Source organism: Gallus gallus, chromosome 12, assembly GCF_016699485.2.
Source record: "Gallus gallus isolate bGalGal1 chromosome 12, bGalGal1.mat.broiler.GRCg7b, whole genome shotgun sequence".
NCBI lineage: Eukaryota > Metazoa > Chordata > Aves > Galliformes > Phasianidae > Gallus > Gallus gallus.
Window position 1 is genome coordinate 6,556,075 of NC_052543.1, and position 15,354 is coordinate 6,571,428.

The 15,354-nt window shown below is 51.0% G+C and overlaps 3 protein-coding genes across 6 annotated transcripts in view; all 3 read right to left on the reverse strand.

The window, feature by feature from the left end:
• PHF2 (PHD finger protein 2) overlaps positions 1-5,152 on the reverse strand; it is an 81,904-nt gene extending 76,752 nt beyond the window's left edge. For both annotated transcript variants that reach the window (XM_015293436.4, XM_414324.8), the window contains exon 1: positions 4,616-5,152. In XM_015293436.4, the coding sequence (XP_015148922.2) occupies positions 4,616-4,713 (98 nt within the window). In that variant the 5' untranslated portion in view covers positions 4,714-5,152. The remainder of the gene's footprint in view (positions 1-4,615) is intronic.
• A 2,072-nt stretch (positions 5,153-7,224) lies between these two features.
• LOC121106656 lies at positions 7,225-13,784 on the reverse strand. The gene has a single exon (XM_040646700.2). The coding sequence runs from the start codon at positions 9,448-9,450 to the stop codon at positions 8,497-8,499; it is 954 nt and encodes a 317-aa protein (XP_040502634.1). The 5' UTR covers positions 9,451-13,784; the 3' UTR covers positions 7,225-8,496.
• FAM120C (family with sequence similarity 120C) overlaps positions 12,922-15,354 on the reverse strand; it is a 51,227-nt gene continuing 48,794 nt past the window's right edge. For all 3 annotated transcript variants that reach the window (XM_015293433.4, XM_015293434.4, XM_414325.8), the window contains one exon: positions 12,922-14,827. In XM_015293433.4, coding sequence (XP_015148919.2) covers positions 14,516-14,827 — 312 coding nt within the window. In that variant the 3' untranslated portion in view covers positions 12,922-14,515. The remainder of the gene's footprint in view (positions 14,828-15,354) is intronic.

Consider the following 15,354-nt stretch of genomic DNA (forward strand, 5'->3'; position numbering starts at 1 on the left):
TCACATCCCATACTCACAACACATACGTATATAACTATATGTATGTATATATGCTCCAGTTGGTCCCCAGCATAAGAGAGACTGTAAAGTTGACAAACTCTTCAGGAAAACTGGAATAACATTAAACTGTAACTAATGAAATATTTGCTTCCTTGTCCTATCTAAACTCCCGATATGAAATGCAAGCTTTCTGAACAATCAACAATTAACCTTAGTAACTCTCTCCACTGGGACAGCACTCAGGGAAATTGAACGGTGTTTCTAGGATCACCTAAATGTTAAGATCACCCTACCTTCAAGTTTTACCCAAATGTTCAGATTTGACAACAACTGGTGGCGCAGCTATGTAAAAGAGAGGACCCAGACACTGCCAGGCAAAGCCAGACCTATTTAAAGAAAGAGACAATGCTGAACGTTGCAGTAGAAGAGCTCCATCTCCCCCATACACACAGTTTTCACTTTTGCAATGCAACAACAAGTGTTTCTTAACCCAGATGGAGTTCATTCTGTGCATCGAGACTCTACAGCTAAAAATCATCCTAACCCTGTGCTGCTATAGAAATTGCAATAACAACATCTAGTTAGCTAAACCTTTTACAACAGTACTAAGATATCACTTCAGCTGTAACAGCGGCAGTAAGTTGGAAAGAAATACAGGAAAATAAATATAAAAATAGAATCATAGAACCAGTAAGGTTGGAAAAGACCTTCAATATCACCCAGCCCAACTATCCACCTCCCACCAGTATTTCCATGCCTCTCAGTACAACATCTGAACGTTCCTTTAACTCCTCCAGGGCTGACTCCACCACCTCCCTGGGCAGCCCTTTCCAGAGCCTGACCACCCTTTGAAGAAGAAATTTTGCCTAACATCCAACCTGAATCTCCTCTGGGTCGCTTTATTTAGAGATTGTATGATCCTCCCGCGTCAAAAAGAGCAGATACATATTGTAAGTACTGGTAACAAAACAACCATTGCAGAGAAATAAATAATTCACCTCCTTCCACCTACAGATGTAATGAATAACCCAGAAGAGGTTTCTCGTGAAACAAACCTGAGCAAAGCAACCCACCTTGCCTTGAGTCCTGCAAACTCCAGTAACAGGTGTCTTGAGTAGTTCAAAGCTTGCTATTAAGTATAACTACATCCACCTGTTAAGACTTTGCATCCACAAACTGCCAGCAAAACTACCACAGCTGCAGCAAAGGTGCACAGGAGAAGAGGGCATCTCTAAAAGGGGCAGTTCCTAAACCCTGTGCAGCTTCAGAGGTGGTAACCACCACCACCACCACTACCATCATCATCCAGAAGCAGACAAGGTGGTGCTGCTCACAAGGCACTGCATGCTTTGACAAATGATTCTGCCATGTCAATTCAGTGACCACAGCTACCAGAGACCACTGTCACTGTGTCAATACAGGCTGTAGGATTTCCCATTCGACCTCGGTGGTGCCTTCCTTGGGTTCCCAAGTTGAAGTTGAGGAATCCAGCACGGTCGCTGCAATAGGGAAATCTGGGAGTGCTGTGCTACAGAACTGTTCTGCCAGCTTAGGTACAGCAGAGGAAAGGCAGCAGCAGGACCAGCACGACTCCCGAGGAACGCAAGTGTCGGTGTGTCAAAGCACCCCAGCTCTACGAATCTCTTTGGCAAAGGCTCTGTCCTTACAAACAGCGGTGTCCAACAGCCCCGCTCCACTGTCTGCAGAGACATTTCTTTTCCTTTTGTCTCTAAGCCCTTCCCTGTCCTCTCCAGGGCTGGAAGCACAGAGAGGACTGAAACTCGGTCTAATAAGAAGCCGCAAAGCAGTGCTCTGCGAACACGCCGGTGGCTGCACAGTTCAGTACGCCTCATAAACAGCGGCTGGGGGCCCTGATGATGGGTAACATATGGAGCTGTAACAAAGGGCCTCTGAAAGCTTTGCAGAGAAAGGAACAGAGCCAATGATGAAGAAGTCTTTCTTCTTTCTTCTTAGAGATCAGCAACACCCCATGACCACCGGTGCGCAAAACCAACACGGACGCCTTCGTCTGGCAGAAAAAACCTACGCACCACGTATATCAGTTCAGCCCTATGTGCTAATGCAGTGACTTCGCAGCATGCAGGCCTAGCTCCAGAGCAATGACCAGAAAACAGAGGAAAGCCTCTCGTGCACCAGTTTCTCCTGCCACACAGAAGTTCAGTGGGCAACCGAGTAGGCAACCACTCGGAAGCACATGAGGATTGAGTTGGGATCTCTAAAGAAAGGTCTAACGTTGCCTCACAAGAGAAATCCTGCCTGAAGATCACAGAAGTTCCCATGATGAGTGAGACCTGAAGGCCCCGAGAGCCCGGCCTGGCCTTCCCAGCACTCCTTCAGGACACATCGCAGAGCGGTCACTTCCAATGGCACATCAGCAAAGCGGTGGGCTGGGAAGCGCCCATCGGTCGCATGGTGATGGCTTAGCTCTGCTCCCAGCTTCCAAATGGCACTGAGCAAGTTGAACTTACTTCTCATATTTTAATAATACAAGTTTACCGTCAGATCTGCTGAAGTGCCACAGAGACGTTGCCCAGCATTAGGAGTGGGGGGGGGCACATCTGCTGTGTGAACAGAACCCTGCAGGTACTGAAGTAACTGGAAGCTACTGCCGGGGAGGAAGCATGAAAACCCCTCATCTGCTTCTACAGAACCGAAACAGGAATGGCATTTTTTTTTTTCTGAAACGTGCTGTGTGTATGTTGAAAAGAGAAAGGAATCCTTTTTAAATGGGCAAGCCTCTGTAAGAGCTGTCAGAGCGCAGAGCTTTGCACCCTCGGTCACTTCTGTTGCAGTACGGTAACTATACAGGCATTAACACCAACAGTGCTTTGAGTGCCTAGGAAAGAGACAGGACAACTCTCCACGTCCAAATCCTGATGTATATTTTTCGCAGCCGATGATTTATTGGCTCATACAATACGGAGCAAATCGAACAGGGACACATACAGGTGGTTTCTTACTCCGTCAGCCACCTCGCTTCTCCAGCACGGTTATCTGAGGTCCCCTTGCAGAGCGGTCGCCTCAGTTTTGCTCACTGTGAAACCCACCTCTGGGCGCTACTTTGGGGCTGAGCAAAGGCCCCGTGCCCCCTCCGCTGCTCAGATCCCCCGCCAGCCTTACAGCTTCACCACAGAGCCCAGCACCGCTCCTCGGGCACGCGGGAGATGCTGTCAGCGCGGGTACAGCCAGCACCGCTTCCAGCACACATCGCACAGCCGCGCTGGGCGCTCCTTCCCCGCGTCCTTAACCAACTTCCCCGTCTCTCGCAGAGGAGGAAGGAAAAAAAAAAAAAGCCAACAAAAAAAACCAAAACCAAAACAAAACCAAAAAAACCAACAACCCCAAACGCTCCCGAAGTTCAGTTTCACACAGCGTTAACTCAAGTGCGCCCGCTCTGCCATTGTCTCCCGCACGACAGCCCGCCCGCGCTCGCTTTCCATGACAAAGCTTTAGGGCGAAATGAATCGAGGGCCGAAGTCCGCCTTTGTCCGCCCTAAACAAACTCTCCCGCGGCCCCCCCCCTCCTCCCCCCCGGCGGCAGCGCGGGGCCCTCCGGCGGCGGCGGGGCGGGGGGCAGCGCCGGGAGCCGCGGGGAGCCCCTCCTTCCCTCCCTTCCCCGCGAGGCGGGGGCCGTGCGGCGCGGGGCGGACTCGGTGCTGCCGGGGGCTTCCCCGCACGGCCGCCGCCGCCGCCCCGCCTCAGGGCCGGCGCTCTCCCGCCCCGCCCGCCCCCGCGGCTCCCGGCGCGGAGGGGCTTCCCCTCGCCCTGCGGAGCCGCCGCGGCCCCGCGCTTCCCCTCCGCCCGTTCCGTTTCGTTCCGCGCCCCGCCCCGCCAAGGGTTAAGCCGCAGGGCCGGCCCGGCGATGGCAGCCCTGTCAGACGGGAAACACCCGGCTGCCCCGACAGGGCCGTGGAGCGCGGCGGCGGCGGCGGGGTGTGTGTGCGGGGGGGGGGAGGAGGTGCGCGGGGGGTGAGATCCCCGCGCGGGTGAGGCGCGCCCGGCCCGGAGCTCCGGGCGTGGAGCCCGCTGACAGCGCGGCCGAGCCCCGCCGCCTCCCCGGGACGCGGCTCCGCGCCGCCCGAGCCCTCTCCCCGCCGCCCCGGGTCCGTAACCGAGCGGACGAGGCGGGAGGTGCGGGACGAGGCCCGGCCCGACCGCTCCCGGCCGGCGGAGCGGCCCCGTAGCCGGACTCGGGCGGCCGGCGGCACGGTCCGCGCTCCGCTCCGCGCACCCCGCGGCGCCCGCCCCGAGGAAAAGAAGCACGACGCCCCCCCCCCCCCCCCCCCAACCCACCCCAATGACACCGGAGCCCCGGGGAGGAAGGGGGGTGGGGGGGGGGCTTTGTGCGGGGAATTGAAGGAAAATTTACAAAACAAAACAAAAAAAAATACAACGCGGAGAGAGAGAGAGACGGGGGCAGAGTGGCTCCTCCTCCTCCTCTCCAAAAAGGCCTGTTGGAAAACTGCACACGGCGGCGGCTCCAACGGCACCATCGCCGCGCTCTGCCCTGGAGAGAAAAGGAGGCGAAAGGCACCGAGCGAGAGGGGGGGGACCGCGGCGAAAGGGGGGAAAAGGCCCGATCTCTTTGTGTTACCTGCCGTGAAACCAGTCCTTGCAGGCATCGCATTCAATCATGAAGCGGGTTACGTCGTAGGGCAGCCTACAGATGCAATAGACGGGCACCGTCGCCATGTTAGCTCCCTTCAAAACAACACCGGACTCGCGGAGAGGCGAGCGGGGCTGGCGGCGGCTCCTGCCGCTCGGTAGCTTTGGCGGCTGCTCCTTCCGAAACGCGAGCGAATTTGCGATGTCGAGAGACGGAGCGGGGAGGGGGAAAGGGGGGGGGAAAGAAGGGGGGAAAAAAAAAAATCAGATAATGCAATTACGGCTCCTCAAGGGCGAGCGAGCAATGTCAGAAAAATAAGAAAGGGCTTCGCAAAGTTTGGCTGCATGGTTCCTCCGGCTCCGCGAGCGCCGACCGGACCGGGGCTTTTTTGTTGTTGTTGTTGTTAAATGATTATTATTCAAAATGTTTGGCGAAATGCATTATATTGCATGCCCCCTGGTGACAGTACAGTACCGAGGCTTTTCATAAACACTCCGAAATGTAGCCCTTTCCTTGTAATGTCCTTACGTCAGCTTGCAACATTGCAATATTTCCTCTGCCGGGGCTGGGGCTGGGGCGGGCGGCGGCGGAGGGGGAGGCGAAGCGAGGCGAGGCGAGGCGGCAGCTCCGCGCTCGGCGCCGGGGGCAGCGGGAGGGAGCCGCGGTGAGTCGGGCTGCGCGCCGCGGGGCTCCGCGCTCGGGGGGGGGGGCGCGCGGTTTTGCGCCTCGCCACCCGCGGGGACTCGGTAAAGAAAGTGGCCTGGGCGCGGCGGGGCGGGGCGGGGAGCGCCGCGGGACGGGGGACGGGGCGCAGGGAGCGCCGAGCGCGCCGCTGCTCCGCGTGTGAGTGCCCCGCCACAGTGCGCGTCCTGCGCGGCAGGCGCACCTCCACGCGGCTGCGGGCACCGCGCTGTGCTGAGAGCGGGAGTGCGACCCGGAGGGGTGGAGGGCCTCGGAACACAGCCGTGTGTTGGTTACTATTAAAAAAAAGAAGAAGAAAAAATAAGGCATTTTGTTTGTTGGAATTATGTGATAGGTTTGGAAGGCACCCCACCACCTCCATCCGTGCCAGCCCCATCGCTGTCGCACGCTGGGCTGCTACCCCGGAGCTGCAGGTAAAAACCCTGCGCCTACCGAGCACCGACCCAGAGCCACGGGCTGCGGGGTACGTGCCGAGAGCCACCTGCACCACTACTGCTGTGGGCTGCAAATGCCCAACACCGCGGTACTTCCTCCTCTTAGATGGGTGAGCGGCAGTGGCGAAGGCAGAAGAGGAACCCTTGAGTTTGAGCTGAGATTGAGAACACAGAACTTCTCCCCCTCCCATTGCACAGAGTCCAAAGAGCCCTCTGGGTGGTTTTGGAAGGCATGCTTCAGGGCATTCTGCTGGGACACATCTGAGCATCTTCAACAGCCGCTGACACATGTCCCTTGCAAGTACGAGAACGTCACGTAAAGTAATCACAAGGTGTCCCAGCTGATGTGCAAGTGCCAGTTCCGACAGGTTTGGTGTCTTGAATCCCTCTCATTTTCAGAGGGAGGATAAAATCTATCTGTCTTAAAGCAAAAAGAGAAAAACGGGCATTTCTTGGTGTTTTTTCAGCAGTCTGCCAAATCAGAAATCACCCTGTAGCGGACAAAGGAAATTCAAGGGCCCAAATAACTTCAGGTTTCGCAATGTCGAGAGACAGAGCAGAGATGGGGGGAGGTGGAAAAAAACAGATAAAGCAGTGCCAGAAAAATAAGACGGGGCTTCCCAAAGTTTGGCTGCATGGTTCCTTGGGCTCTGTGAGAGAGAAAGCCACTATTGATACAGGCAGAACCTGCCTAGGTCGACTGAAGAGAGACTGTCAAAACTGCTCGCCTTGCCCCCTGGATTGATGTGCCACAGAAGTGACTTTCAGGCAGCGCTCATGATGAACTACATGTGAACTAGTGCTGGGAATGGCATTCCTGGGCCCACCATGAATGTTTACGAGTGAAACTGAATTTCTGGCATAGCTCAAGGTGTGGTAACACAGGACTGAGATTATAGGCCTACATCATGACTCAGTTGTTTTGAATGACATCTTGAGGCGCACAAAATGTCTGTTTTCCTCAGTGCTGAGTGGCAAAAGTATATACCTGTGAAAAACCTAGACCCCATTTCAGCCTGAATTCAACTACTGAGATTTTAATTACTCAGTGTTTCCACCAGAAAAGCAGAAGAGCAAGCCTAGGGTGTTACGTGGGCTCACATTGCACCGAGGGAGGTTCAGGTTGGATGTTAGGAAAAACACTGCAAGAGTGGCTTGTGCTGAATGGGCTGCGTCACCTGCAGGTGCTCAAGAAACATGGAGACACGGCGCTGAGGAATGTGGTTAGTGGGCAGTACTGGTGGTAGATGGATGGTTGGACTGGATGATTGTAGAGGTCTTTTCCAACCGTAACGATCCTATGAGTCTCTGATAATGCAGGATGAGGAGACGAGGCCCAGACAACCACTGCATGAGCTGTGAGCACCTTTGTAGTCCTCTCCTCACTGCCACACCTGTTGGAACCTTTGCAGGAGAGGTTTAAACGTGTTCGCTGATTTTCAATCACGTGCTCTTGCAGTGGTTGTCTTTGCTACCACTTCTTGAGCTTTCCAGATGTTCTTCTTATCACTTTGAAGCATTCTTCCTATATATTTCCTCTACAGCAAGTGGTGCATAAGCTTATTTCTACTTACGGTGCTATGTGGCTATACACATTGTCCCCAGAGTTATTTCCGGACTAGTAAAGGTAAACCAAGTTATCTTTTTTTTTCCCTTTGACCATATCTGCTCTTTAAAAAAATGTTTACAAAGAAGCCGTCCATGAAACCAACCTTGAAACAACAGGGATCACTGGGCTTCAGCAGGAGGGGAGCTTGTGGGGACTGCATGCCTCTTCCAGAGTTCCCCATCTGACACCAGATCCTATGACACTGATCGGTCAGATCTCGCAGAACACCGTACTGTGCTGTCTTGGTTTCTGAACCAAGGCAAGGAACTGAACAATTGAAACTGCAAAAGGGGGCTGGGATAAAAGGGCCTTTCATATAGCAAATTAGCTGAAAGGTTTAGTTAAAGAATGGACTTTGGAACAGCTAACACAGATCGCATTTATCACTCCATACCTGCGCTTTCCCGCTTAAACACTCTTCTTTTGCTTCATTTCAGCAAACAGTCTCACACACACAGAACCTTGACATGAGGAAGCAACTTTATTGGACATCAGCATCGTTCTGACAGCAGTGCTCTGTCTTCAGCGTGGGTCACCACAGGCTGGCAGGGTACGTGAAACCTGAACGCTGACCAACCTACAGAGGTCAATAAAAACTTACCAGTTTCTCTTATGAGATTTTAAAGTCTCAGATGCATTTCTTGGAGGACAAAGCTCCAATAGTTTGGGAAGTTCCTCACAGTCCGTCCTCTCCTGCCCTGTTCCCAGTGCTGCTGTGCCGCAGCGGTAAGCGAGCAGGGACTCCTCCTCGCTGCCCAGGATGAGCCCAGGAAGGGCAGCAGGGGTGGGGTGCAGAGCAGCAGGATGGCTGCCACGTTTTGCCAAGCCCAGCGACAGGAGCGAGTGGTTTGGTGAGAAAATATTTGCACTGAACGTGGTCCTCACGTTTGGAGCCCAGGAGGCATCGTGCCAGCTACGCCTTCTCGCTCCTCACAGCAAACTTAACCTCCAGGAGGGTACTTAAAGACGGAGTAAGTGAAAACAGAGTGAAGGAGCACAGCAGGCCTGCTTGGGCCGAGCTCATGGAGCCTCGCAGTGAGGCCTCGTGGCTCAGCTCCGCTTTGTCTCATGCTGTGGCAGCAGGCCGTGTCAGCGGCCCAGGGCCGGGCTGCCTGCCAGCGCCTTCACCGGGCTGCGGCCTTCATTTGCTGCATCTGGGTTACGCTCACACAGAAGGCCCCAGCGCTTGGGAAGTGTTTCAGGAGAGGCCCGGTTGTGCTCGGCAGCCCTCTGCAGGCAAGCGGGGCGGCGGGAGCTCCGGCACTCCTTGGCACTCGTGAACAAAAGCACACAGCTTGGTGCTCCCGCACAGCCCTCCCTCCTTCCTGCACCCCCGGCCACTGCCTGCTTCCCAGGGCCTGCCCGCAGTGTGCTCCTCTTCTCTCTGCAAGCAGCCAGCACGGTTGGGTGCTACACAGAGGTGCTTTCTGGAAGTGATGTTGGTCGCAGTCGCTCAGGTCTTGCGGCCAGAGTGGAGCCTCGTGCAAAATGTCCACCAACGCATTTAAACCATTTGTGAACAAGATTTCGTAACGTGGCAGTCGGGCTCCTATTCTGTTGTTATCACTCAAAGCACGTTGCTGTGTGAGAGCTGCCTTCTGCCTCCATCCATTGCAGCACCAGGGCCCAAGGAAGGGCTGCGGTGAAGACTTGAATCTCCTCCTTCGTGTTGGAGTTCTTTCACCCGGGCTTACAAGCTGCATGACCCAACTGATCCAGAACGACAGCGCACAGCATTCTGAGCTAATACGGCTCCTGAAAGCAGCAAGGAACTGTTTGTTACCAGTAAGCCAGAAGTTTGCAAAGAGAGTTTTGGAATGTTTGTCACTTTTTTGTTTCGATTCGCTGGCAATTTGCTTCTGTGGTAAAGCAGAAGGTAGCACCTTAAATAAATTGATCTGGATGAGGGAATTTGATCTGGATGAGAGGATTGAGTGCATCCTCAGTAAGTTGGCAGATGACACCAGGTTGGTGTAAGTGTTGATCTGCCTGAGAGCAAGAAAGCCCAGGACAGAATGCATCGCTGGGCTGGGGCCAATGGGATGAAGTTCAACAAGAACAAGTGCTGGGTCCTGCATTTGGCCACAACTCCAGGCAATGCTACAGGCTTGGGGCAGTGGCTGTCAGGCTGACCCAGCACTGGGCTCTCACTGTGTTGGGGCCAGTCCCCTCCTCCCTCATAGTCAGGCAGTTGGAGCTGAGAGGAAAGGCCTCGGCTGCTTCAGAGGGCTGTGCCATAGGCTGGGCCAGGTGCAGCAGTACGCTGCAGCTCCAGCACAGTGCTCTGTCGCAGGACCTGACACCAATGCAGCCCTGCCTGGGGCATGGATAGCAAAATGCTGTCTGTAGGGAAGCTGGCAGGTCTGACAATCAGTGTCTTTATTCCTATCAGATTCCACTCCGGAAATAGCAAGGCTCACTTCTTATAGGGCAGGTTGGTGTGCGTAAGGAATAACAAACCATCCACTCTTTGGCACCTGTTCCAGAAGCTGCATGCACAGGGTGATGGCAAGGAGCTGGATTCAGCAGCTTGGATGTGGTGGGGATGGGACCTGGAGCAGCAGCATCACACCCTCCAATTACAAAAGTGACCCTTAAGGGGTACAGCTCCCAGGAGCACAGTGAACAGTGTGTGTGGCATGTCAGCTTGCATGGCAGTTCCTGCATGCAGGGTGAGCTGGGGGGCAGAGCATCCCTCCCTACTTGGGAGACTGGCTTACCCAGCGACTGCCTCCTGGAGAATACATCTAGCCATGGCTTCCATGAGGCAAAAAGCTCTCTCCAAAACGAATGCAGTGACCCAGATCGAGTGCCTGCCCAAAAATGTGGCTGTCCAGATTTCTGGCTGCAAGGAGTGCCCGAGCTTGCTGCTGCCACCGGAGGGTGGCTGAGATACCACCTGTGTGAGGTGTGAGAAGGTGGATGGACTGCTCAGCACGGTGACAGAGCTCAAGGAGGAGGTGGAGAGATTAAGGAGCATCAAGGAGTGTGAGCAGGAGATAGACTGGTGGAGAGACTCCCTGCCATACCACTGAAGAAGGCGCTGGGGTTATACACCCCAAGTAGGTCACTGCTGGGAAGAGAGAGGAAACCTAAGAGATGAGGACAGATGGAAACAGGTCTCTGCTCAGTGTCACAAGCAAACCATCTCCCTACCTGCCTTGCCTCCCCAGGTACCCTTACACAATAAGCTCAGAGCTCTGGAACTCCAAGGACAGGTAAAGTCTCTCCGTGATATTTGAAAAGTCACGGCAGTCAGACCACGGGTGAGTGGTCAACTGAACATGAGCCAGCAATGTGCCCTCACAGCCCAGAGAGCCGTCTGTATCCTGGGCTGTGTGAAGTGCAGTGTGGCCAGCAGGGCAAGGGGGGTGATCCTGCTCCTCTGCTCTGTGCTAGGAGACCTCACCTGGAGTACTGTCCAGATGTGGAGTCCTCATGGAAAGACATGGAGCTGTTGGAGTGTGTCCAGAGAAGGGCCAGAAAAAAATGACTCAAAGAATGGAATGCCTCCCCTACAAGGACAGGCTGAGAGCTGGGGCTGTTCAGCCTGGAGGAGGGAAGGCTGCAGGAAGACCTGAGAGCGGCCTGTCAGTATCTGAGGGGGCTGTAAGAAAGAAGGGAACACTCTTTAGTGGGGTCTGTGGGATAGGACAAAGGGAAATGGTTTGAAACGAAAAGAGGGCAGATAGAGGGCAGATGTAAGGAAGTTTTTTACACTAAAGGCAATGAGGCTCTGGCACAGGCTGCCCAGAGAGTCGGTGGATGCTCTGTGACATGAGACACTCAAGGTCAGGCTGTGTGGGCTCTGAGCACCTGACGGAGCTATAGGTGTCCCCGTTCATTGCAGGGGAGTTGGACCAGATGGCCTGTATGGGTCCCTTCCAACTCAAACGATTCTATGACATTTCTCAGGGTCATTAATAGGAAATCTTAGGGCAGAACCAGTGTTTTGTGAGAACCCTTTGCTGGCGCCCAACAGGCACACTGCACCTCAGTGCTGCGCCATCCCTGCACAACCGGCAGCAGAAATGAATGCAGAGAAGAGAGAACCACCAGCTATACACAGCTCAGCTGCCTCAATTGCAAGGAGCAAAAATTGTGCTGGTTCTGGATTTGATACCCACGTTCTCAGTCAGGGCACCGGGGAGCGCTGGTACCCGCAGGCTCCCCAAGTACCTCCAAGCTGCCAAGAGCTCGTTATTCTCCCTGCCCAGTGTCCAGCAGCCCTGCTGCCAGGAGCCAGGCACTTCAACAGGACACAAAGCAAGGAAGAGACCCAGGCGATGTGCACAAGTGTAACACAAGTCAAACTTTCACCACCAATTCTGGAAGAAGTCAGTGTGTTTTTTTTACATCTGGGGCAATGATCTGGCTCACTTTGGCGTAGCTTCACATCTTAACTTTAACCATGCTTGTGTGGACAGCTTGTCACCCTCCGGCTGCACGTGCAGAAGTTTGGTGGCTTGGTTACGCGATGGAAATGAATGAAGTGACTGTATCTCCAGCACATGGCACACAGGTGACACCTCCCATGCACTTAACACCAGCCAGGATTTATTTTCATGGATGTCACTGCACGGCACCGCCTGGATTGTGCTGCAGCAGTGGAACACATCCTGTGCTACTACAGAAGGAGGTAAGTGATGCTTTGGAACTTCACTGGAACATGAGCTTGGCTACACCTCCACAACAGACCAGTGAAGAATAACACAACGTGGAATAGCGCACAGGTAGGAAGGGACACGATCCCAAGAATTTAGGCAACACGATCCCCAGCACGGCGCTGCTACACCAGGAAAACCGCTCCCCTGCAGCTCACTTTGCTTCTGAAGGGAGGGATGAAGAACGATCGCTGTGATTTGCACAGAACGCAGCTGCACTGCTATAAACTGCATCCACACGAAGCACAGAGATGCTAATACTGCTCATGTAGACACAACACGAGATCAAAAACGCTCAGGGCAAGGCTGCTTTTAACAACGTGTGTCAGGCACTAGAGTAAGCAGATGAACATTTAGATAGAGACAGCAGACAATAAGGGCGGGCCTAGACAGAAAAGCTATCCTGATATCAACCGAGTATAAATGAATAACTCCTCGTGTTATGTCAGTGCGATCCGTTATGTAGAGAAAGCTCTCACGTAACAGCATCATTTGCTCTCAGCTACGAGGAGCAGCGCTGATCATCTGCTATCTCACACACGACCCTGAGGCACCACTGCAAACATGTGGGGGCACGCTCTTTTCCTTTTTAACCTCACTGCCCGTGGCATTGCCAAGGAATACTTCCATCGTATCAGCTATGCTGCACTTCAGAGCGGCCGCGTGGAACAGCGGTATGAGATGAGGATGGGGTGTTGCAGTGACCGGGTGTGCCGCTCCCCAGCACAGGCAGCACGCGAAGGCCCGGCGCTGCTCTCCGTCTGTGGCTCTCAGGAGGACAGCACGGACGTGGTCTGCTAACTCAGTCGCTTTATTTGGGCATAGGAAAACCTTTTATTTACAGCACGTGCTTAAAAAAATATTCGACAAAAAAGGCATACAGTATTTTATACTAAAAGAATAAAGATTTTTATTAAGCACTGTAAGTTGCATTCAATAGCCTTCAAATACACCACACCACAATCCATCTACAACCAATCAAACCCAACAGTAGTTCATTCTTGCACAATCCATGAGTTGGGGCAGAACTCCCTTCAACTTACATTAAGATACCTACTTAGCTCTTGCGGGCAGGGAATGGGGAATTACACCTCATTTCTGATCACTAATGTGTGATGAAGAGCATCAGGAGAATTATATGAAAACGAATATAAAGAAATGATTCTGATTTTGAAGTACATTAAGTTTGGAAACACTAACAAAAACATCAAAATGATACAGGTATATTTGCTTATACTAAATTCTTGATGGGAAAGTTCTCAAGAACAAGCCATTTGTTTCCTGCTACAGAAGGGGGGTACTTTTTTTTTTTTGAAGATTAAAGCTTTTTTTTTTTTTTGTTTTTCACAGAATTTCATATTTGCTAATATGAAGGCATAAAACAGCAACAGAGAACAATAATGCATACAGCAATGAGTACACCAGGGTAACGTTGATATTCAAAACGGCTAGATAATTTTTTTTTTTTTTAAAGTTTTAGAATAAATGCAACAGAGGTCAATAATCACAAAATTTTAAGGTTAGAGCAAGATCAGTCAATGACTAAACATAGTTAACATCTTTTATAGGACTATTACTGATTATTAGCTTTTTGTTTTGCAAATGGGCACAGTACTTGTAAGAATGGAAGAAAGAGGACAATAACATGCATAATATTAACTACACACTTTAAAAATTATGAACCATGCAGAAGTTTAGCTCAAATAGTAGTACTAATGGTCTACGTCTGATTCAAAACCACATAGTTCATTGATCACGGATGCATGGTATTAGTCACAAAAAGTTTCAGAACACATTGTGTTTATTTTGAAAGGTCATTTGCATCTTCTATGATTTCAAGTTTATCTCCATTTAACTCGCTTGTAAAGTATGTATGATGTACATTTAAAATCAGCAGAACTGCAAGATTACTCTATAATTTTTAGTTTCGATAGTTTGCACATTTTAACACAAAAGAACCACATCAACGGTGATGAAATTTAAGAAAGAAAAAACTGTGGTTGTGCCTTTTTCCCCCCATAATCATGAAATCAAAGCCTTAAAGAAAGCTTTATTGTGACACAGTAATGCAAAATCAAATATAATGGCATACATATGGTGCCAAGTACTAAAAATTATATTTTAAGCTATATATACTTAAAGACTGCCAAAATTTGTTTTCTTTATATTTCAAAAAACAAAACTACAAGCTTTTGTCATAACCAGTTTAAACTTTATGTATACTTCATTTTAAGTGCGGGAGTCAAATGCTCTTCATTCTCTTTCTTTTTTGTTTTATTGTAGCATTTTGACTACAACTGGTTAAAACTAAAAATGTGTTGTTTAAATCTCTGACATCAAAGAGGGATCCGAATTTCCAAAGTCCTCATTTTTCTCTTACGGAAAGGAAAAAATGTACGTAACTGTAGGCTCTCTTTCTTTCCAGATATTCCTAATCCTGACCCTTCCCAACATCCTTCACCCTCTATAAAAAATAAGTTTACTCTTCTTTTTTTAAGACAGTGGCCTCAAGAGCATCATCTTTATGGCAAACACTGTCTGCATTTAGTGCATTTAAGTGAGGATTTGTATTGCACATTTTAGAGTCATTACTCAAGGCACTTTCAGACTGATTGGAAGCCCTGATGTCTCCTGTGTTCCCATTCATCTGGGAAGCTGGTTTTTCCTCATTCACAACTCCATTTTCAGCCAGGGATCCATCTGAAGACACAATTGAGGATTTAGATTCCTCTGATTTTGACTTAAGTTCTTTGGCTACTTCTTCTGCTGAAGCAGCATAAGGAGGTTTGCCCTATTTTTTAAGAAAAGAAGAAAATTACTGAAGAACCACTGCTGTATATCTACAATCTGTTACAAGGCACTACTAAAATAGGCAGCATGCACAAATACAAGTGAGCACCGAACATTATGCACTGCTGAAATAACAAGTGGCACACAAAAGGAACAGCACAGCACAGATGTTAAAGCAGTCTCAGTGCCTGAGTGCTGTCTGGCCATGCCTTTTGGTGGTCCTGTGCTAAAATGCTCTTTCTACGTCGACACTTCCAAAGTGCATGGCAATACCAAAACTGAGAATCAATATACAGCTTAACTCTGCTTCTTGCTTCGTATACGTGATCATTTAATTTTACGATTACATGTCATTCCAATACAAACCAAAACTCATTTTCACACAATTCTTTGAAGGTGCAAAAGGTGCCGTGCAATATTCTCTATACTGGTCTATATGCTCCTGAGGGTAGGAAAGCAGTTTCATACAAAAAGGATAGAGCAGAATCTTACATGACTGCCTGTCGTAACAGAAATTGGACTTATGCA